The following is a 21,594-nucleotide window of genomic DNA, read 5'->3' as shown; positions in this document are numbered from 1 at the left end:
CTTATCTCATTCATCTGTCTTAAGTCTTACCTTCCTTTTGGGATAGATTTTGCTTGCTACTTTCCAATCCATAGGGACAGTTGGTTTGTCACCAAAAAAAATTTGTCCCTATGGCTGCTCTTTTCGCATTTTAAGATATGAAAGTAGTTTTGCTTGAGGGTACTTTATGTAACCCTTTTCTCCTGTGTGCTCATGTGCACCAATGTTGAAAATCCTTGAACTTTTGTCATCTTGTCTGGAGAGCTCTATGCTGACATTTTGAATACTTAATATTGAGCATATTTCGATGCTACATTTAAGAGTGCTTGAAGGGTTGGTTTCTTTAAACATTCATGTAAATCATCGTGTGTCTTTCTTTTTGAACAGATTTTTGATAGGGTTTCAAATTTCTTTCAGTGATTGGATTCATGAGCATAGCAGTTGCAAAAATTTCATATTAACTCCCCATTTGTGCGTGTTCACTAACAACTATCCATTTGGCTCAGCTTACAACTACTTTGTTGGTGTTGTGAAATGTGTAATACTCGGGTTCAATATTGGGCGCGGCAGCCATGTTTTGATGGGGGGAGAAACGCAAAAGGTGCCCCCGTGCTGTGCATTGTCAGAGCACTTATAGAACCCAAAGTGGTCGAAACCAATCCAGAGCCCTCCATTACGTCCCTCATAGCTCATGTGTCGCATTGGGAAGTTAAATCCCACAATGGACAAATAAAAAATGTAGCAGTAATTTTGCGTGGGTTTGCTTATTCCACCCCTCCCACTTTGTTTTGATTACTAATATGTCCCAACAGTGAAAATCCTCAAAGAATGGAAATAAACTTTGTCACCCAGTCTAGAGCACGTAACATGTCACTATACAAGTAAATGTTGAGCATATTTTAATAGTTTAATGGAGGGAGTGAATGAAGAGACTTTTTTTCTTGGACAGTTTGGCACCTTAGCATATTTGTGTAAATAGTCCTGTGTTCCTTTTTTAGAAAAAGTTTTCTGAACATTTTCGTGAATTATCAGCAGTATGAACATGGTGATAGCAGAACCCTTGCCAAGTACCTGTCTTGTTCGTTCTTGCCATCTGTGCATTAATTTGCTGCAAGGTTGACCCACAGAGAGAATAGCGTGATCGCTGATACAATTTTCTAATTAGTATTGTGTTCTGAGCCTTCATTGTGTGGAAGTGAATGCGCTGGCAGTTTGTTTTAAAGATGGCAAGATGGGCTGTCCACCAATTTTATTGATGCAGTGACTAGAACTTGCAGTACTTTCCTCCTAATCCTGGAAGCTAATAGAAATCAGATGGAAATAATGAAGTTGCACTGTGCCGCACCCAAGCTATGTCGTTTGCTCAGTGCTTTTGCATGGTGTCCACTAATTGTATTGATGCAGTAACTGGCACCTGTAGTACCATTTATAGGAGCTTCCAACACATCGCAGAAGCTAATGGAAATCAGATGGAAATAATTAAGTTGTACTGTGCTGCACCCAAGTTATGCAGTTTGCTGCTCAGTGCTTTTGCATGGTGGCAGCTACTTTCATGTGGAATGGTCTTATAGTTATGCTTGCTGCACCTTCCAATTTTTCAGCGGACTTATGGGAGAAAGAACATTGTACTGCTGTTACAAAGTTATTAGTCACACAGCTTTAAATTTTATTACCCAGCTTATATATGTTTAGTTTTCCCTTAACTACATTTGGTTGCAGCCTATGTTAAAATCTGATGCAGCAAGTTGATCACAGATGAAATGAGCTTAGTAATCATCAGATTTAGAAGTATATTTGTATGAACCTGTGTTTGTGTTGGCAGTACTCAGCCTGTAATTTGCTATGTGTATTTCGATATTACAGTGGTTGCCTTTATTTTTTTGTTGTACAAGTGACATGACTGTGCTGTATTTATTGAATTTATGCTGACAATTTCTGTCCAGGGATGATGCAAGTAGGGAAATGCAGTAAATATTTGTTCAGTGGTTTGTGCTGTGTGACCTGGTGCTAATAAACCATGGTGTCGTACGTTGCTACAGTCATGGCGCATTTAAGATTTCGGTTGACTTGGCACACACCGAATTACCAAAGATTAGGGTGCTAAATGCATTTCAGCCACTTAATATTACTGTACCATACACCAGAATGTCACTGTTTGTGTCATTGTTTTTTGTTCAAGCCAAAAGGCAGACATTTTCTCACGGTTTATGCTTAGAAAGATGCATGCTATCCTAGAGTAAGCACAAACATGGGAGTTTATGCCTCTGTGCAGAGCTGATAAATGCTACCATCTGGGCTTGCCACTATAGCATGTGTGCGTAGTGTGAGCAGTAAGAATCCGTTGTCATGTACATCATGTCACGAGTGCATTCTTGCATTATATGGTATGTTATTACCTGCTGCTGACATTTAAAATGGAAGCTGTTGGTGGAAACTGTGGAATACGTGTCGCCCCCCCCCAACACCTTAAAGGATGTGACAATATTGGCTGCCCTAGAAAACTGTTTCACATACCTGAAATGTAGCCTTGCACTAAAACCAGCACAAGAACCCTGTGTCAGCTCTACCTGTCGCAGTGGCTCGCTGGCATGGCATTTGGCTGTAGAACCCAAGGTCATGAGATGGGATCCCGACTGTGGCAGCCGCGTTTTGATAAAGACGAAATGCAATAACAGTTGTATGCTGTGATATTAGCTCAACTGAAAGAACACCAGGTGGTCACAGTCATTCTCGAGCCCTGTACTACTGCATTCCTCATAGCCTCAGTGCAGCTTAATGAAGCTGGACTCCACATGCCACACCATAATATCAGAACCCAGAACCCTTTGCCACTGCTTCGCCTTGTCAGTTCAAGAATAGTCTTTAACCATACCAGCTAACCACATGACGAAAAAAAAATGACTGCTGCGAACGCTGCTGATCACTGAGCAGAATAGGTTGCAGAGGGCATAGCTAACATATACAGGGCAGGTTACCTGTAAGAGTAGGCCTGTCTTGTGCATATGAAGTGCTGAATTTGGGAGATTGCATTTATTATATCAGCTACTGATATATTGCGTGAACGTGTATATCTCAAGGCAGGCCCGCAATAGCATAGAATTTAAAATGCCGTATTGGTTAAACAGAGAATAATATAGAGACTGAGAAAGCCAGAGGAGAGACTGGGAAAATCATTGTGAAGGTGGGAGGTCAACTACTTGGAACCAAAATGGACAGAGGTAAAACACAACGTGAAGAAATTTAATTGTGAGTTCTTTGGAGAAGCTTCTCTGGTCAACTGCCATAGGTTTTGTTTCTGAGTATGATTGCAGTGGGAACTTATTGTTGCTGTTACAATTTTGCACATTTCTGTTAAAAATCTAACATTTCTGTAAAAATTGAAACTAGGCAAGCTTTTTGGTTGATACGAAATTGTTTTAGTTGTCAGCGGTTCATTTTTTCTTGTTTACTGGCATTGGAATTGCAGCCTCTCAAAGGCGTCTCCTTTGTTGTCAAGGTCCATGGTGGCTTCCCTCACCACCATGGCCCTTGGACACAAAGGCCGGTCATTTCTGCCATTGTCTGTGCACCATGCATGTGTCTTTGCTTAAGAGGAGCTGAATTTCTAAGGTTCTTGGGGTTCCCATTTGGCAGGGGATTTGCAGGCAACCTCTTTGACATCCATATGCTAAAGGCTGTGTAGAAGCACAGGTCTGCGTTTTGTTTTGTTTGAGCTTTTAAGGAGAAAAACAGTGGAAAAAAAATTATGGGGGCGCTTAAACTCCACCATAAGGGTATAACGAGACAACTTTAGTGGTTGTTTGCTAATTTATTTCATAATTATTGCCTATTTCTAATTACATACGATCATTAGCTTACATCAGCAGGCCAACTAGTAGGCCACTTGATACACCACAAGATGCACGAGGTCTCTCTTTAATCAAGTTGAACGAACATGCCTCAGTGGCCTTTGGGTAGTGTGTCTGACTTGCAGCCCAAGGGTCATGGGTTTGATTCCCAGCTAGTCACCCCAATTTTCTTTTCTGTGTAATGTACTTTACATCATTATATGTCATACTACGGTGTTAAGTGACTCTCGGACAGCAGTGATGAACTATACTCGGAACAATGTATGCAGTGTTGCGGCGCGTGTCCTTCGCGGGGCGCGGGTGAGGGATGGTGCAGTGTCGATCAAGTGGTTCTCGGCCCATATGGGTCCCAGTGTTTCGTGTAACGGGAACTCAAACCACAGCGACACGGCCAACGCTGTCGCGTGAGGACTGGCGAACCGCGCGGCGGCTATGAGTGTCGGACCCTCGGAGTGGCAGCTCTTCAATATCAGCAAGGACCCCATGATCACCTACAACAATGTTGTGAAATGGTATCGTTTACAAAGGAGGACTATGCCGCCCTCACACCCGGGTCTCACCCGGTCGGAGGCAGTGATCTACAGACAATTACAGACCGGCTCGTTACTAACTCCAGTGCTTGCTAAGCATATGTTCCCAGAGGTGTATAGGAGTGACGTGTGCAGATTATGCGCGAAGGAGCGGGCCACTGCGGCCCACATCCTGTGGAACTGTGAACTTTATCCGTGTGGGGCCAGTGCGATGACAACGATCCCGCCGCAGTTTGAAGCTGCAGCGCGGAGTGGAGACTACGACACCCAACTTCAGGCCATCCAGTAGGTCGCGGCGGCCCTCGATAGACAGCGACCGGGGAACTCAGCGGGGGAGGGCGCAAGCCTTACGCTACCCGCGGATAGTACCCGGATGCAGTCTTAAAGGCGCTGACGTGACGTCCAGGCCGTGTCGCAGTAACTCGGCACCCATGTTAGGGCAGCCATACCGACTGCAAGCTCTCAATAAAGTTGATTCTCTATATGTCATTGACATTTCAGTCATGCTAAGACCTTATAGTCGTAGTTTAACATGTTTTAATTATTTTCATTCCACAGCTGAACATGTGACCTCACAGCCCTCTTGACCAATCCTGAATTAGTGTGACAACATGCACGGCTTTTCCTCCGAATGTCCACTCTAACTATCAAATTAATACCTGTGGCTAAAGCCCTTTTCTTCTTTGCCCGCAGGCAGCCGGGACCCGTGTAGTGGCTCCGCAGCACGTCGCTGGTGTAGCCTGGTTGTGTTTTGTCAGTATGGTGGACTGTCGTGAACCTCCTCCAACTACAAGTGTGACCCATCTCCCCAGTAAGCTGTACCCACTACTGAAGAACTTCATGACTGTGCACCCGAATGCAAGCTGCACCGACAATTGCTCAGGCCATGGCGAATGCCATCAGGGCATCTGCTTCTGTGAGGCAAGTCTGAGACACTGCTTCTTTTTGTTGTGTGCTGGCTTAGAGCTGTTGATGCTTTATAGGAAAGTTGCGAGACCCATGAAATTGTTCTGTGCAAGACTCGCCGACGTATGTACCCCTATCAGCATTGCGCTGCTTGTTTTTCTGTTGCATGGCATTGAAGAATATTTTTGCTGGGTGATCAGTTGACATCGTGAACAATGTGTGCTGGCTATGACATCAGGAAGGACACAGATAAAGTGCATTTCATAATGCATGAAAGATGAAAAGAGAAATGGCTATGAAAGGGCACACCTGTGGGAACCTTCATCGTGTACGTAGCACGTGTATATGTTTTTGCTCGAAACAGGGATGCAGTAAAACAAACAGAAAAAGCTACTACTGTTAATAAAAGAAACTTGCACTTCATGACATAGTAAACACCTACAAAAGAGCTGTCAATATATATGCACAACATAAGATGCATGAGAAGAGCAACAACAAAATAGCAGCCAAAGGTTGTGATTTGCACCTGTGTAGAGCGTGTGGCAGATATCTGCACAAATATTTTTGAAAGCGTGCTCGCAACATGGTCTAATAGAACAAATATGGCTTACATTGTCACAAAAAGTAGTTTCATAATTATAGCAAATTATTCACTAACAATGCATGCTCACCGTAAGAAAGTACTCCTGTTGACCTTCTATGGAGATTGATTTGCTGCAAACTACTTTAAACTCCCTTGCTTGAAGGTCTGCTGTGCGTGACACTCCACACATTTCCTTTGGGTAAAGACCTCTTGGCTTGGGGGAGTTCGTTGTGAACGTGTGAGGGATATCAAACTAGTTCAGCAGATATGCTTGCCGAACTTTCCAAAGTTTTAGAAAAGCATAGAAACACTTTTGTTTTGGAAAATTGTCCCATTTGTTTGTAGTTCATGGAAAAGATGTATATTTGTTAATATTCATTTGGCAGCTGTAAATACCTTTCCATCGAGCATGCAGAAGCTCGTGCGAGATGAATTGGCGCGCATTCCAATGAGAAATTCTCCCGCTTATGCACTGGCTTCTCTTGCAGGGGTACCGCTTCGTCTGAGGAGGAAGCCATTTCCTCTCAGGCATGTGTGGTAGGCGGCATGGGGCTGTATGTATTATATGGATTATGTAGCTATTTCGCACTGATCATTTGATTTAGGAAGATGGCGTGTAACGTGCTGTTATAAGATACAGTTGGACCTGGATATATCAACCTCGAAGGGTATTGTGAAATAGTTTGATATGTAAAAAATCTATATATAAAAAATTTTATGTATAAAAAGTGAGAATAGATACGCTTATCTGTTACCTAGAAGCAAGAATACATTGTGCTCGCATAGTAATGTGCCTCTTGCAGCAGCGTGCCGGCAGTCAGCATGCTGGCAATGCACCGCTCGCTAGTCATTACCAGGCCTAACCTGCTTTGCTTTGAAGCCGGAATGGATGGTGCTTTGGAGCTAGCCACTGCCTTTCATAAGATGTCTAATCATGTAACCAGCACACCAGAAACAGAATAATCTCATTAAAATTAAGGTACAGTTGGTTTCAGCAACGTGTTTGGCAGCTAAACAAGTGAAGCATGCCAGGCGAAAGCTCCCTATAGGGTTTAGGAGGATGGCTTCACAGCATGGCAGCAATGTGGCATGGAAAGTGACTACACGAGACTGAAGGCCACCCTCAAGCACATCCCACGTTCACCTTGACACGCAGTTTTACAATGCTAGCGCTGCCAGCAGATGCCCAATGCCATGCAGCTGACCTGTCTCCGCGCATGCAAAGCGATTGAAAAGCACCATTAAGAGAAGTGCCCCTTGCAGAGGTGCAGCATGTCATTCGATATATTGAGTGACCGGCTAAATGGTAGTGTGATATACAACGAGACTTTCGTATACTTTTCGCACAGGATTTTCAAGAGGATAATGCATGTGTTCGATATAGCCAATAATTGGAAATATCTGGGTTCGATATATCTGGGTCCAACTGTAGACATATGTGGTGCCTCGTTTCATGTGCTGCATGTTTCACAGCAATTTCCAAGTGGAAATTTGTCTTGTATTCCTGTACTGGTTGCTGTTAGCTATGGTGCACCCACCTTGCAACTTGGTATTTTGACATGAATGATTTGTATTGTGTTGGTGCTTCCCTTCTTAGCTAGTACACTATTTAAATGTGCCTGAATTTCCTCTCAATTTATATGCTCAATAAAACCAGCTTAATAAGTACAGATCACAAATATGAAAGGCATTTAATGTGCAAGGAATGCATGAAAAACATTAAGGAACAGAAAAGTAGGCTTGTTTTTACAACATTTTTAGAGGCCAGTGCAGGGAAAAGTAGGAACATCAGGAACATGCTGAGTGTTGTGCATTTTGCAAGCTTGCCATGAGGTCATTGGCATGCTGTATGCTAATGTGGTATGCTCATAAGCACAGTGTGGTTTAGTGTGCTTTGCCAGTCTTAATGCCAAGTCTTCAGTAGACTTGCCCCAGGGTTGTAAGATAATTGCTGCCTTTGAAAATGCCAGTTCATTTGTTGCTTTGTGCAGCAGTACTGGAAAATTGTGGCAGTATATGTTGTTTGATTAGTATCCATTGTCATTGTGCCAACAGTGTTTCTGCAACTATGCTACCTCACTGTCTCTTTCAAAGTGAATGCTGACTGACTTATACCCCTGTCACAAGGGCACTTTCGATCCTCATTGAGCTCGATCTGCATTGAGATTGTCGAGCATGCTCGAAACATCCGGTGCTGCACGGGCATTTTCAATGCTCAATGAGAAGTTTCCCTCATGTGTGTTAGGTGGCGCCAAATGTTCCGCCGACAGTCATAACATGGCAATGTCTGACAACACTGTGCAGTCGGGGGCAGAGGCAGCCAAATCCATAGCCAAATCGGTATATCTGCGTATCTGCGTCAGGTTTCTAAACTTTTGGCGCACCTCTGCTGCTGTGGGGTGGAACTCGAGGGTCCGCAATGCCTCCGCGATTTCTGCATAGACTGCGGTGTTTCTCTTTTGGAGCCGCAAATATTTAGGCGGTCCTGCCAGCAGTCGATGAGTGTGGCTGTCTCGCGCTCGCTCCACAGTTTCCGCGCCGACGAGCAGGAGGACGCCATCTTTGTTTACACTGACAGCGAAGCTCGTAGCGTGGTGTAGAGATTTTCAAATGTTTGCATATAAGCAGGCATAGTACCTGAAAAATGTTCTGTATTACATTTTAATCAATTAGAACAACAATTGTGGTTTTGTTTTGTTAAATTGTGTTTATCTTTATAGCTTGATGAGAGCGAGAGTGTTTTCGATTGTGCTTGGAAGCTCAAGCACTCTTGAGGAATCGGCATCGAGTCAAGCAGGATCGAGCTCGATTGCACTTGAAAGTGGCCGTGTGACAACCGTCGATCTGCATTGAGTTCGATGAGCATTGACTCAATGAGGATCGAAAGTGCCCATGTGACTGGGGTGTTATAATTAGACATCATGTGTATATATACATATAAGTGTCAACATGGAAACTGAGGCATGTTAAGACTTACCAGCATTGGATCAGTTTCTGGATTCGTACAGGGCTTTTGTATTTTTTTTATTCACTTTGTGGCATGCCATCTGTTCACATGAACAATATTTAGTTCTGTCACACGGCCACATTTATTTCATTGGTGCAGCATACTGTTAACCCTTAGTTTGGCACATGATATCCTTAGCTGCTTATCCACCATGAAGCCCGGCTCATGCTGCGCTGCTAAAACTGGCGTTGTCTTAAAGGTGGTGCATGTAGTATCTCACAGCAGCTTTTGAACAAAGATTAGGAAGGTTTGTAGTAAGGAAATATCAAGGGAGGTTAATGGCATACTGTGATCACAATGAACAAACATTTTTAACAATTGGTTGGTCACTATTTGAAAACCTAGCTGTAAGGGAAAATAAAGGAACATTTGTGAAACCACAGATTACATCTGGAGTGAGCTTTCACGTACATTACTTGTTCGTAACTATACTGTGCTTACTACCAAGATCATGTGCATGACTACATATGATGGCCACTATTTTGTTACGTTACTTTTGTGTGCCTCAGCCACTGTGCATACTAAACTGCTGTTTTTTTCTAGTACATGATAGTTACATTGTGGCACACAATTGATCACTTGTTCTCCTACTTTATTCACCTTTAATTTTTTCATTTATCTCTTCACGTGCCATGTCTGCAATGAGTACTCCGGCAACTATGCTGTCTCCACCATGGAATGCAGTGAAGCCACTTTACGAGCTGAGCATGAACTGCCTTCCCCAGCGCTACCTCGAACATTAGTGCTTGGTGGTGGGGATTGTTGTTGCAATGCAAGACTGTCCAACAGCATCAGTGCAGGACTTAGAATCATAGAAATTGCTGCTAACTTATGGTGTCATGTTGCACGTCTTTGTCAGGCCTGTTGCTGACATTGTTACCATTGGTTGGAGCAGCTCAGTGTATGGTACAGCCCGTTGCTTTGTGTGGAAGTCAGGATTTCAATAGCGCTTAGTTTCTTGGCGCCAGAATCGTCTTCTTTTGTTGTTTTGTGTGAGATAATGATGCACGAGTATTTAAGTGCTACTGAAGGAATTTTTAATGTATTTTTTATATAATCACTATCTTCGCAAAGCCTATTGCTGATCATATGACTGCAATCGTTTTTTATTTTTAGGATTTAACTCGCATTAAGACTTTGTGACAATTATATAACGCACCTAGATTTTTTCTGTTCTTCTGCGGTCAGGATTAAGGACTTGTAGTGTGAATATGCCTTGCGTGATTTCATGAAATGAAGTTTTGGCAAACAAAGCTTATCTTTGATCGGGAATGCTCCTAGCACTTAGTGAGTAAAGCTAAATTTATTGCCGTGGTATAAAACTATCATTCTTGCTACTTTTACATTCTGGTGCCTAATTGTGATTAGATAACATTAACACGTCCACTCATGTTGCTGGGCATATGCCATTTCGGCTGTTCTTGGCTTGTTTCTGAGTATTTTTGTGGAAAACTTTCATAGAATTTAATAGTGAGCTTGTTTCTCACTTTTGCCTACAGGTGCAGTACAGTGGAGGAACCTGCACTGATCCCAACCTCAGTTACTTTGTGGCTTTCTCGACCATCTTTTATTTAATTTGTGCAGTCTCCTTTGTGCAGCTGGTGAGTAACATTTGCAGCTACATGTTCGGCTCCAGAACTCTGCAGTAAAGTCTGAATAAGAAGTGCAGAGGAGTACAAGGGTGGAAAGAAAATTGGTGATGGTGTGGTGCTTGGGTAGTTTAGTATGTTGCAAGGCTTTTTGCAGTGCTTTCTGAAGTCGAAGAAAACTATGGCTGGTCTATAAACGTCTCAAACCTTTCTAAAAATGACTTGCACGCAGTAAAGTCTGAATAAGAAGTGCAGAGGAGTACAAGGGTGGAAAGAAAATTGGTGATGGTGTGGTGCTTGGGTAGTTTAGTATGTTGCAAGGCTTTTTACAGTGCTTTCTGAAGTCGAAGAAAACTATGGCTGGTCTATAAACGTCTCAAACCTTTCTAATAATGACATGCACGTTAGAATCGAGTACACAAATGAAATGTCAGCAACACCCTATTGCCATCGGCATCACAAAATGGCAGCTTGGTACTTGTGCGTTGATGCAGTAAAGATCAATTTGACCCTCATTAATTCCTAAAAGCCAGTTAATTGGAACAGCCGGCACCCATGCAATTTTATGGCATTGGATACTCGCTAATTTGGACGCTACATGTCCCACACCGGGTGATTCGAACAGCTTCACGAAAGGAGGCCGTGTCCAGGTATGACTGGCATGGGAAGCAGTCATCAAAATAGCCCTACTGAAACCTGAATGGCATGCTGCAGAGTTGACTTTGCACCTCTGACATGCGTGCAACGGAAGGCTTGGCAAAAAAGTGAATGGCACCCGCCTACAAAAACAGTCGAACCACTTAGTTTTGGTTTCGCTTTTCTGAGTGCGCCAGCCCTCAATGATGGTGGCTATCGGCCATGCATCAGCCAGCCAACCGAGCATAGCTGTGTGCTGCTTGGGATGCTAATTGGCACCTCTGCGAGTTCCTCTCGCCTCCATCCGCATGGTTCTTCCAGTTTCCAAAAACTGCACGCTCATCGTGCGGCGTTCGCACTTAGTGAAGGAAGCATGAAAATCTGGTGCGCGTTAATCGAAGACATTGCGCTTTCCTTTTTTTTTTAAGGCATAAGCCTTGCATTCCCTATTGAGCGAAAGTCCAGCTCTCTGCATGCATGTGTACGTGCGTGTGTGAACACGTGATGGTATTTTACGAAGTTAGCGCACAGATTAGGAGGCATGCGGTGGCGGCTATGTAGAGCTTAAGAGGTAGAATTGCCTGCTGCGTGGCATCGGGTTACATCGCGCCGCAGCGCGCAGTGACTTGGTACACAAAGTGAGCGGGCGGCCTTGCGCCTTCTCACACATAAGTAGTCTTGAGTGTGTCTGCTGACTTTTTTTTTCCGGACCATGAAAAACTGGTGTGCCTTAGAATCGAGCAGATATGGCAATTCGTTCAAGCAGGTATTTAAGACATTGAATTTAAAGAACATAGAAATAGTTATTTTAAGCATTGCAACTGAAATTTTTTACTTTATCTTTTCTTTGGGGGCGGATTAGTATACACTGAGCAGCATATGTAGATATTGTTAGTTGGAGCAATCATGTAGGTATGACTAGACTATCTTTTAGTGAACATTATAACTCGCCACATAGATCTTTCTTGACAGATGATAGATGGAGATAGCTGAACATTGAAGCCGCTTTTTTTTATGTTGTAGTTGTGAGAGGAACCATAAAGTGTTGTTGGGGTAGTTGGTGTTTTGCTAACTTAGTGCTTTTTCTTCTTTTTCCCCTTTTTTGGGTACTTTTCTGTAGCTTGTTTGCATACGATCTGAATTCAGTCGGATCAAGCCACCTTCACTTCTGAAAGCTTTCAAAGTGACTACACAGAAGGCTTTGTATGCACTTATCTGCATTGCCACTTTTGCTAGAGGATTCTACTTTTCATCTCCGGTGAGTATGTCAAATTTTTTTATGTGTGCTTACAGTGCCCATTTACTTAGTGCTGCTAGTGTTGTTAGAGTGCCATTTGTGTTGGCACGTGTAGTAGTTGATTGGGGACATGTAATACAGTCGAGCCCACTTTAACAAACCTGACAGTCACGAGGATCGTGTTCGTTGTATCCGAGGTCCGTAGTTAATGGACTTCCTCTATTACAACAAAAAATGCAAAGTTATGCATAAGTAGCGTTTATTTTTTAAAAAGATTCGTTACGCACATCTGCTTGTTCATGCAGGCCCTATCACAGCGCTTTCCAAGCTCATCAGAGTGGTCATGCACTTCTCGTCAAAATCATTTCTGCCAACAAGCTGCTTTAGGAACGTGATATCACTAATTATGATATGGACATTCGTGATGGTAGATCAGTCTCCACGTCATCGGTCATCAACAAAACTGTACGGATGCAGCGGGGAAGCTGGTGCAGTGCACGCATGCGCAGAATGTATCAGTTGCACTGCTTGTATGCGCGCCTCTTCCGCCCGGCAGGAGTGCAGAACTTGGAGAACCAACTGGAGAATGCACGACACGTGAGCGGTTGTACCAGCAAGACATACCACATGACTAGCAGTTGGATTTCTCCTATGGCTGCCATTGATTTATCACCAACCAAGAACAATTGTTCCGCTTTTTAACTGGCCCACTTTCGCACACCGTGCTTCCGCTTGAGAACAACCGGCACACGTTCATGCACCTCTTGACACAGCAGTGTGACCGGCGACATTTTATTGCTTCTTTTGTGGTTGACACGTTGTTTTGGAAGCGGGTGTTGGGCGTGTCAGGGGGAGCTAGAAAACTTTTTGGTCTCCACGCTGTCGGGAAGTACGCATTTTTCGACTGTGGGGCCAAATTTACTGCGCCTCCTCGTTTGCTTAACAGAGTTGTACTGCCGCAGTCGTTCACTGTATCCAAGATGCCGTGCCATTGCTCTGATACATATTTTGATGGTAGCACCAACCTTGTTTGTAATAAACAATCGTTCTTTATAACTGCAGCCGTTAAAAGTGGGCTCGACTTTATTTTTTCCCCTATGTAGTATACTAACTCTCCAACAAAATGTGTGTATGTGGGGCTAGTTGTTAGTTAGTCACTTGATAGCGTGTATTTTGATACTAATGAAACGTAACTGGTAATTCTTGGATGGCTTCCTTTTGCACTTATGGTGCCTTTTTTTTAAATTTTACTCTTGTGCAAATTTGCATGTGCTGTAAATGCTGATAGTTTCTAGCTATTGCTTATTTTATTAATTTCATGCATTGGCAATTAATATTGCATCATTTTTCAGGAAAATGCATCCCTAGAATGGGCCTCTAGTCTGATGAGCGCTTACTACCCTCTACTACTCACTGGTTCATCTCTTATTGTGTGCTTTTGGGCTGAGGTGAGTGACTTCGTAGTGGGTAATATGTTTTATTGCAAGGCAGAATTGCAGATGTAAGAAATAATCGATGTTGCCACTGCCTTTGAAAGTTGGTATTGTAGCAACTTGTGCTGAACTTTATTTCTTATGCCCATGCTTTACTATTATGAACGGCCAGTGCCCTGTCAAATGTATGACGGCTTGGGCAGCGTAAGTGGTAACTCAGGCTTTGTTATTTGAAAGCATTCCAGTTGAACCTCTGTGTAATAAAGTTAATTTGGTACTGTGAAATACCAGTATTTCAACATTTCAGACCATGGTCACAATTAGTGCATTTTTTCCCCCATCCCTTTTATGTGCTTTTACCCCTGCAACCTTTCATTAGTTGGTTTCACTGTGTTCATGCACCTGGTAAGGTGCATTCCCTTTTGAGAAAGTTTCATCATTAAAAGTGATCCTCGCAGCACAATTTAAGTGCCTAGGTGCTGCATGTTGGAGCATTCATAAAGAGGCAATGTATTGTTGATCAAATATACCTGTTTGGCCTGCTGGCTGTTGTCTTCAGTTGTCGAACACAGGGTTTTAGGTGTACGTTTGGGCCCTGGTGGCTGTATTTCACTGGAGGCAAAATGCAATAACACTTCAGCACTGAGAGCCGCCGCGGTGGCTCAGTGGTTACGGCGCTCGGCTGCTGACCCGAAAGACGCGGGTTCGATCCCGGTTGTGGCGGTCGAATTTCGATGGAGGCGAAATTTTAGAGGCCCGTGTGCTGTGCATTGTCAGGTCACGTTAAAGAACCTCAGGTGGCCGAAATTTCCGGAGCCCTCCACTACGGCGTCCCTCATAGCCTGAGTCGCTTTGGGACCTTAAACCCTCACAAATCAAACTTAAGCACTGAGGTTTCATTGTGGTTTGGAGTACTGCAGGGTGTCAGGGGTAGTGTGGCTTTGGTGTTTAAGAAATTCACTAATAAACAACATATTGAGTGCACGAGCATACCTGCCAACCCTCCCGATTATCCCTGGAGACTCCCAGTTCATGACTGAACTTTCAGATTGTACGACCACGTCCTTATATCTCCCGAAAAACTCTCTCTACCCGCACACAAGAATGGTTTTTGGGAAACCGGCGCCAGAGTATCGGCAACCGCGCCGTAGTCGCCAGCATCACCATCAACGGTCGCACTAGCATCATCGATTAAGCAGCCAGTCAAAGCCAAATCAAGCAAAGCCAGAGTAGCTGTGGCTGGTTAAGTTTCGTGTATGATTTCGTGCTTGTTATTGCTCACTGTACTGTTGCTGCTGCTTGTGTGTATGTTTAGGGTTAGCTAGGCCGTCTGTGTGCGGTGCACTGCAAATTCTCGTGTGCTTGATGTCATGGCGCTATCAAAGCTCAGGAAAAAATACCGTATTTACTACCATAATTTTCGAAGCCCCAACTTTTTACCCGGATTAAAAAAAAAATTACTCATATTTTTTGCACTTTGTAACGCCAGGCCACCAACACGTACGTGGCTGCGCGCAAGACAGGTTTGGGAAGATTTGCGCGGCCGCGTCGCGTAGTGTGGTTGCGAAAGGTGTGACTGCACGAATTGTGTGCCGTTTAGCCGGCTCTCGTGTTGGCGGTCGCTTTCCCAGACGGTCAGTTGCGCGCACTCCCGAATCCTATACTACAGAGCAGTTGCCTGCTCGGTTTGCCGCTAGTGAGCCGGGTCGCTCGCGAGGGCGCCGTTTTATCGCGCCCGTTATCTCCTTTGCCTCCAACTGCTATCTTTGCAATTGTATTGCTGCTGGCTTATTGCTCTGAGCTGCACAGGCGCCGTCATGCCATCCTGTGGGGAACTACGTAACGTGGGGTGGGGGGAGCTAGGCGCGTTATATTTGGAGCCAACTTCTTTTTGTTTTGGCCAGTGAGGGATGCTAGATGGGGGCAGGTCTACATAATGTATACAGTATATGTTGTGCATTATGATCGCTGTAGTGCTTTTTGTGTCGTGTTCTGGAAATGCAGCCTTAATTTAAAGAAAATAGGTGCGCAAATTATGAGAGTACGGTATTTGCACAAGTTTTTGCGATCTTATACTTCTGAATTTAGCATCAAAAAAAGGTGAACATTCCCCCCTCTCGCTTTTTTTGGTGCGAATAAAAAATCTTCCGATTTTTGGTCTCGCCAGGATGGCAGGTATGCACTAGTGATTGTGAATTTTTTGCAGGCATTCACTGGAGCTGCATCTTGCAAGGAATTTTCTTGAAAATTTTGCATAGTAGGCAGTAAATTGAAATATTTGGGTTTGATATAAGTAGTTCCTACTGTGATATGAATTGAGTAACTCTGTTGCAGTGAACATTTATTAAAGTGGAGTGCTGCTGAAATGAAAAATAACATACTTTTGGATAGCTCTGCAGATTGGAGTGTCATTTGAGGGGATGATGCTGTATGGGCATTCCTAATTTTGTCATGATTGCATAGTGTCTTTCCACTTAGTATCTTGTTTAGTATCTTTTGCGCTTATTTGTTTTGATATGACAAATGTAGTGGTAAAATGTCTCTATATGTGTTTCTGGCTGTGGCAGGCCAGAGTGATGAAGGGTTTTCTTGTATTGCAGGTATTTCACCTCCGTGACCTTCGGCATGACAAGCCCCGCTTTCTTAGCAAGTCTTTTCTGGGCTTTCTTGCATTCAACATCATCACCTACTCGCTCTTGCTAGCTGAGTTGGTGCTTACACAGTTTGCTGGCTATGGGGAGACTGAAAGGGTAAGTTGAACACTGCTAGTGCTAAGTAAAGCTGGAACATAACTGCATGGATGTCACTGTGTGCTGTTTGGTAGTGCTTGGAGTCGAACAGCGGCTGGAAAAGCAGCAATTAAACACAACATTATCATGCTTTGCAGTGGAATTTCTATTGGCCATGTGAAGTACTGGATGGTTTAGGTTTTGTGTGCGAGCGACTTCCATTTTGTTATCTTTGTAATTCGTTCAGTGCCTGGGCACACCAATGTGTAGCTTACATACAAGTACTAGTTAAGTGTAAAGTGTAAAATAAGTGTTTTGTCACATATGCTAGTAGTTTCTGCGGAACTTGTATTGGTTCTGTCTATGTTGTGTCATATATTTTCAGCCAATATTGTGAACCATTTGGTTTTCAACAAAATTGTTAAAGTATATCAGGCCTGCTGAATGCTTGTCATCTGCTTGAACAAGTGATTTTGCTAGACGCATAGTGTGTGAAATTACTCAGTGCAAAGATAGTTAGAGAGTCACCTAAATTTCACTTCGTGAAGTTACATTTAAGCCAAAGGTCTAGCTCTGGCTGGAATGGACTTATAGAAATTAAGATGGCATCTCTTGTTACCAGGCTTACTTTATGGAATGAGTTATTGCCAGAATGATGGCCTCTGTTTGTAGAAAGCCAGAGTGTAAGCTAATGTATTAACAGCTAGCAAAATGATTGGAAGTGCACACAAATTTTAGCAATCCTATTGTCACTCATGGTTGTTTCTTAACCACAGAGTCTCTTCTTGGGAGTATTCAACGGCTCCTTTGCAGTCCTTATGGTCATTGTGGTGGTGTTCTTCCTGATCTATGGAGTGGAAGGTCTACTTCAAGGTATGTTGTGTTGAATGCATCTGTGTGCAATGTGGCTTGAAATGTGGCTACATGGTTGCTGTAAAAATTTTGCATATCGTAGAAACCACTTTCCACAGGGGCTCGGGTCTGCAAAGAAGTTGCCTGAATTGTTTTGGTTAATAGCAAGCTTTGATGATAAGTCACTGTCTTGAATATGCAAAGGTCATTATAATCCTATAAGAGTTCACAATTTAGATCATCACCACTGCCAGATGAAACATTTTTTTACACTGTGTGTCTGCTCTGGTTTTGCCATGATGGTGTCCTGAGCAATGGAGGCAGTTTTGCATATTTCTGACCTTGGATTTTTTTTTTTTTCAGTTATTGCATAGAAGTTTCATGTGTTTTCTAAAATTAATATTATTGGTTTGTGACTGCATAATTATAATGCAGCAAAAACACTGGGCTCTGGTGCTGATGAAGCCTTGAATAGCCATAAGTGGAGTGCAGTATTTGCAGGGTAAATGCAAGTCTTTGCTCCTACTGTCTTGACTGAAGGTACTGTACGCATTGCAGGTGCGTGGCGCCTTTGTGGCTGGCCCTCCAACACTGCCCAACATGTCACAGGTGCATCAGTCACGGCTGGGGACTGGTGGCCTTTGCCACTCTGCTGCTGACAATGGTGTTGTTCATCTTCTCTGATGTCATGGGCGCTTTCTGGAAGGACAAGTGAGATGAAACTCGTTCATTTTGTGAAGGCATGGCGAACAGTTTTTTTTTTAGACTGCATGTTGAAGTTACCTGTCTGTGCCTATTAAAATTTGCAGTGCCATGCACGAGAGACCACACTAGTACGTAATGGGAAGCCTGGTGGCATTGCTATTATGTCTTTATGAAAGAGGTGTGCAGAGGTGATGCACTCTAATTGAGATATAACTTGCACATTGTTGGTGAAAAAAAGCAGGATTGTTTTTCTTCTCACTTTAATATTTTTTTTGTGTGCAGTTTTGTAATGAATGCAGATTTTCCCTCCTTCAGCTGCAACTCTGGCCCTTTGTAATGTACAAGAGTACTTTGGCAGTACTAAGATAACATTTGCAGTCCTGATAGTATCATAGTTATTGATGCAGCACTGTGCTTACAGACTATCACGCTGGATGCTATTACTAAATCGTTTGCCTCAGTGCCTTCTCATCTGAGACCTGCATTAAGTGCACTGTGATTTTGTCAATGTAAAGTACCGAACTCGAATAATAAACAGCCAGTGGGTTAATAAAGAGCATGGCTTTACTTATCACATTGCTTGGACGTCACTTGATACAACTAGTAATGATAGCATGTCTGGCTGGTGGTAGCAGCTGTATATTCTAGCAACATGTATCCCTTGAGTTCTCCAGGGGAAGTTTGTGTTCGTGTTCAGCTCGCACGTGGAGTGTGTGGTAGGAAGGTGTTACTTTTTAATGCACTTTTCTCGGTGAGGAAAGCATCTTCCTTTGCTGTACAAATTAGAGAGGCTACAAAAGCTCTGTGCTAGTTTTTTGTGCTTTAGCCAGACTTCTCAGTTTCTCTGGTCATATTCATGGATGAATACCTTGGAACTGTCTTTTTTTTTTCTTCTGGTGCTTAAGATGCACAAAATGTATTTGATTGATTGAGACGGGCCCTTTTGAGCCAGAGGGAATTGTTTGATGAACTGAGGCTGTGTAGACTGTGTGGTTACCTTCCAGGGTGCTTTCATGACACCTATAAGGCCACATACTAAATACAGCCTGCAATGTGTTTATTGGTTGCCAAATATAGCATTATACAATTGCAGAGATAGGTAATGGACTATTTATCGTTATTGGTATTGTAAGATGGAGCGTCCCCTATGTATTCATTTGGCTATTTGTTATTGATAGTATGTTATAAAAGAGCATGCGTTGATGCGATTATGTAGTAAAATATTCCAGGTTTTGAAAAGCTGTCCTGAGAGATCTTTGGGCATTATAAATATTTCAGTATTTGTAAGTTGGCAGCAGTTGCTGAAATATCAATGTGCACTGCAGTTTGGCAGCAGGTTGCATTGTGCAAGGAAACTTATCACATTTTTGTACTGGTGATGAAGTACCTTAAGGGGGGTTCCTGAAAGGGGTGTTGGAGGTGTCTATAAAATGCTTGCATTATGTAGAGTACAGGCCAATGAACATTCATGCCGCGTTCAAGGTCTCAAAAGCGAGCCGATAATTTACAATACAATTTTTTTAACTCCCACTTTCGCGCCTATCTGCGACCTGTGGTGCTGGGCTTTTGCCCAAATCGCACTCGTTACGTCAGCATCCACGCTCGTTAGATCAGCAGCGGACTGCTAGCATTGGTTCACGCGCTTCGGCAGCCGGCGGAGGTGGAGAGTTCGAGGGGCCGGCAGAGGAGCGCCGACATTTCAGCGTGCAAAAAGTGACGAGAGGAGAGGGGAAGGCGCAAAGATGCGGAAATTCAAATTTTGACTACAGATAACTCGGCTTCTACGAAGCACATCTTAAGAAATTTTTGCTGGAGGATATCTGTGAAGCAGCGTCCTTTAGCATCCTAGGCACATCGCAAGCCAGGCAAGCCAGTGCAAGGGTTTTCTTTTTAACATGGATGCATGCGTACCCAGAGCAGCCATTATGCTAAACGTTTGGAAGAAGAGATTAGCTCGACCTTGACAATCCAGAATTTGGAGCCTAATTGGAAAATGGACAGTAAACTCGTATCAAGTTTTGCTTGGGTTGTTAGCAGCCATCATCATGAGTGTAGTGCAAACTGACCTCATTGCACTATGCGCATTTTGTCTGGCAGTTAAACATATTTTCAGCAGCTGAAGTATCATAGTTAAGTGTTGTAAGATAAGCCTAATTTGTGCTCAAGTTCTTGGTTTCATTGAGGCTTAGAATTATTGCATGAATTATTTCTTGTAGTGCCTAAGTTTAAAAGTGTAGTAGAAGAATGATTAGTTGAGTAGTGACCATTTTGTGGCTGCAATTGTAAATGTCTGCTTGAATCTTACTAATTTGGCATAAGTCAATCCTTTAGATTCCTGTAAATAGCTTGTTAATTAATATTCTTATTGCATTATTTTTGACGATCTTATCTAGGCACACTTACTGGCGAATAAATTACAAGCATTATATTCTTTGGGAAAGGTCATGAGAGAAAGATGTTGGGCTAGTTGGTGCTGCATACTTAGAACAGCACTGGAACAACAGCGCATGTGTCTGTCCTTACTTTCGTCTGTCATCTTGTTCCCAGCACTGTTCTTCTAGGTATGGGAAAGGTGTTACGAAATTTTATGTTTAAGCTGTGAGGCCTGTAGTGATGGACATGGTCTTTCAAACTGGGCTCACTGGGCACCGCACTGGATGGTGCTGACCCTACTGGTGCCTCTGGAAGTAAATGAGATTAATTTGTTGCAAATTTCAAACATGCCGTTCAGTGCAGACTGTATTTAATGCCCCTTAGGCCTGACGAACAGAGATTGACTGTAAAATGATTTTCTGCTGAAATTTATGCATTTGCACTCTGTCAGTCTTGTCCAGAAGTGCAGTCACACTGAGTAATGTGAAGGATATGTGCAATAATCAGCTGCCTTTGTAATGTGCTTGATTAATAATTTTGGGGAAAAATATTGACCATAAGTTATGATCTAGATTTGAAGTGGAGCTTGTAAAAAACCAACTTTTTTTTATTCGTAATGTGTGCAGGACTGTTTTCACTAAATATTACAGCAGCTTGTGTGAGAGGCCAGTTGCCAAAATTATTTCATGCAGTTTCCTTTTGCTACTGAATCATTGAAAAGGAAAGTGCTTCCTCTATTCAGAGGTAAGCTTACCAATTATGGGAGGTTCACCTCCTGTTCTCTGTACTAAAAAATTGCATCCCTTTGCATCTGGTGTCATGTGTGCTTTGGTCAACACCATTGTGGCTCTGGCCAACTGTTTACTGGAGTCAGTGTATTACATGGAGTGTTCTCCAAAGTGTGACCTCTCGTGTGTGGCCATGTTGCCATGCAGGGTGGCTGTGCTGGGCCGAAACTGCCATGATGTCATGTTTCGAGTCATTGAGATGGGCCTGGCACTCTGGTTTCCCTGTGTGCTCTGGAATTGTGTCCAGTGAGTGCAGTCTTTATCACGGTTCTCTCTTCTTTATAGTAGTATACTGAAGGAATAACCTTCAAAAAAAGACGGTCTGTAGAGCTGTGTTGTGTACGGGATGAAAAACTGCTGAACCTTGCTCTGTTCCGAAAAGCTCTCTGGCATTGTCTG

At 43.2% G+C, this 21,594-nt stretch overlaps 1 protein-coding gene across 1 annotated transcript in view; it reads left to right on the top strand.

Annotated features, from left to right (window-relative positions):
• LOC144115358 (uncharacterized) overlaps positions 1-21,594 on the top strand; it is a 42,928-nt gene that overhangs the window by 1,956 nt on the left and 19,378 nt on the right. The window contains 10 exon segments of the mRNA XM_077649714.1: positions 5,051-5,278; positions 10,353-10,454; positions 12,199-12,336; positions 13,668-13,763; positions 16,349-16,498; positions 17,254-17,337; positions 17,339-17,350; positions 17,888-17,956; positions 17,958-18,040; positions 21,343-21,441. Coding sequence (XP_077505840.1) covers positions 5,051-5,278; positions 10,353-10,454; positions 12,199-12,336; positions 13,668-13,763; positions 16,349-16,498; positions 17,254-17,337; positions 17,339-17,350; positions 17,888-17,956; positions 17,958-18,040; positions 21,343-21,441 — 1,061 coding nt within the window.

The sequence above is a fragment of the Amblyomma americanum genome, chromosome 1 (assembly GCF_052857255.1).
Source record: "Amblyomma americanum isolate KBUSLIRL-KWMA chromosome 1, ASM5285725v1, whole genome shotgun sequence".
Lineage (NCBI taxonomy): Eukaryota > Metazoa > Arthropoda > Arachnida > Ixodida > Ixodidae > Amblyomma > Amblyomma americanum.
This window is presented reverse-complemented; position numbering and strand designations above follow the sequence as displayed.